Source organism: Seriola lalandi, unplaced genomic scaffold, assembly GCF_002814215.2.
Source record: "Seriola lalandi dorsalis isolate HSWRI2012SDOR001 ecotype SW California unplaced genomic scaffold, Sedor1 jcf7180001978687, whole genome shotgun sequence".
NCBI lineage: Eukaryota > Metazoa > Chordata > Actinopteri > Carangiformes > Carangidae > Seriola > Seriola lalandi.
The window spans coordinates 1-1,133 of NW_019449353.1; the positions used below are offsets into that span (position 1 = coordinate 1).

Sequence of the window (1,133 nt, forward strand, 5' to 3'; positions counted from 1 at the left end):
GAGACTTTTGGCCCAGCATGTCTCCACCTGGAAGACTCGGGCTGCTCGGTGCCCTGTGTCTGTGTTCCGTGTTTGACGCGGTGTGTCTGCTGGACAGCGGCATGCTCTTCCCCCGGGAGTCCTCCTCCAGAGAGCTGAAGGAGCTGAGCGGGCTGTGGAGCTTCAGGGCGGACAAGTCCGCAAACAGGAACCAGGGCTTCGAGAGGGCATGGTACAAAAGTCGCCTGGCAGAGGTGAGCGGGACACAATGAAGCAGCTCGCTGTTTGTTTGACAGTTGAAAAGAGTCCCTCAAAGTAACTCGCAGTCATTTTCAATCAGGTACATTTTAGACCAACCAGTCTAAAAAACAATCATATAGGTCGTTTTTTTTCAGCCCTCTGATATGACCCATGGAGTGTCTGCTGACACAGCGCCTCTCTACTATAATGGTCATGGCTTGGCTTGGTAGTCACTAAAACTACTTGGTAGGGTTTAGGCGCTAAAACTACTTGGTTAGGTTTAATCACAAAAACTACTTGGTTAGGTTTAGTTACTAAAACTACTTGGTTAGGTTTAGGTTCTAAAACTACTTGGTCAGAACCAGTAAACATCATGCAGCCAGTGTATGGGCCGAAAACACAGCACACCAGCTGCAGTTGCAAAACACCAAGTATTTTAAAGTCTGCACAAACTTGCTGCCCTCATCACACTAACACTGTAAGTCCATATGCTGCAGGAATATTATAGGTAAGGCTTTCTGCTATCAGCCTCTTACTGTCATACCACAGAACTAACATCATTATTTACCATCTCATGTCCAACATGATATCACACTCTCATGTTCATATATCTTATTCAAACATGGTATGATACCATGGTCCCAACATGTATGGCTTTTGACCCTTTAAAATTAAGCAGTCTACTTTGTTGTGAGGTTGTGACCATGGGTTGTTTTATTTTCCTAGACTGGCCCAGTGATTGACATGCCAGTTCCTGCCAGCTACAATGACATCACCCAGGACCCCACACTAAGAGATTTCATTGGCTGGGTGTGGTATGAGCGAGAGGTAGTGGTCCCTGCCCGCTGGGTCGCAGATGAAGGAACACGAGTGGTTCTCAGAGTGGGAAGTGCTCACTATTACTCAGTGGTGGT

At 46.9% G+C, this 1,133-nt stretch overlaps 1 protein-coding gene across 1 annotated transcript; it reads left to right on the forward strand.

The window, feature by feature from the left end:
* Positions 1-6: 6 nt before the first annotated feature.
* LOC111658081 (beta-glucuronidase-like) lies at positions 7-1,125 on the forward strand (the record flags this gene model as incomplete). The annotated part of the gene is made up of 2 exons (XM_023410475.1): positions 7-233; positions 946-1,125. Coding segments are annotated over exons 1-2 (396 nt in total), but the record flags the coding sequence as incomplete, so codon positions are not given.
* Between the last annotated feature and the right edge of the window lie 8 nt (positions 1,126-1,133).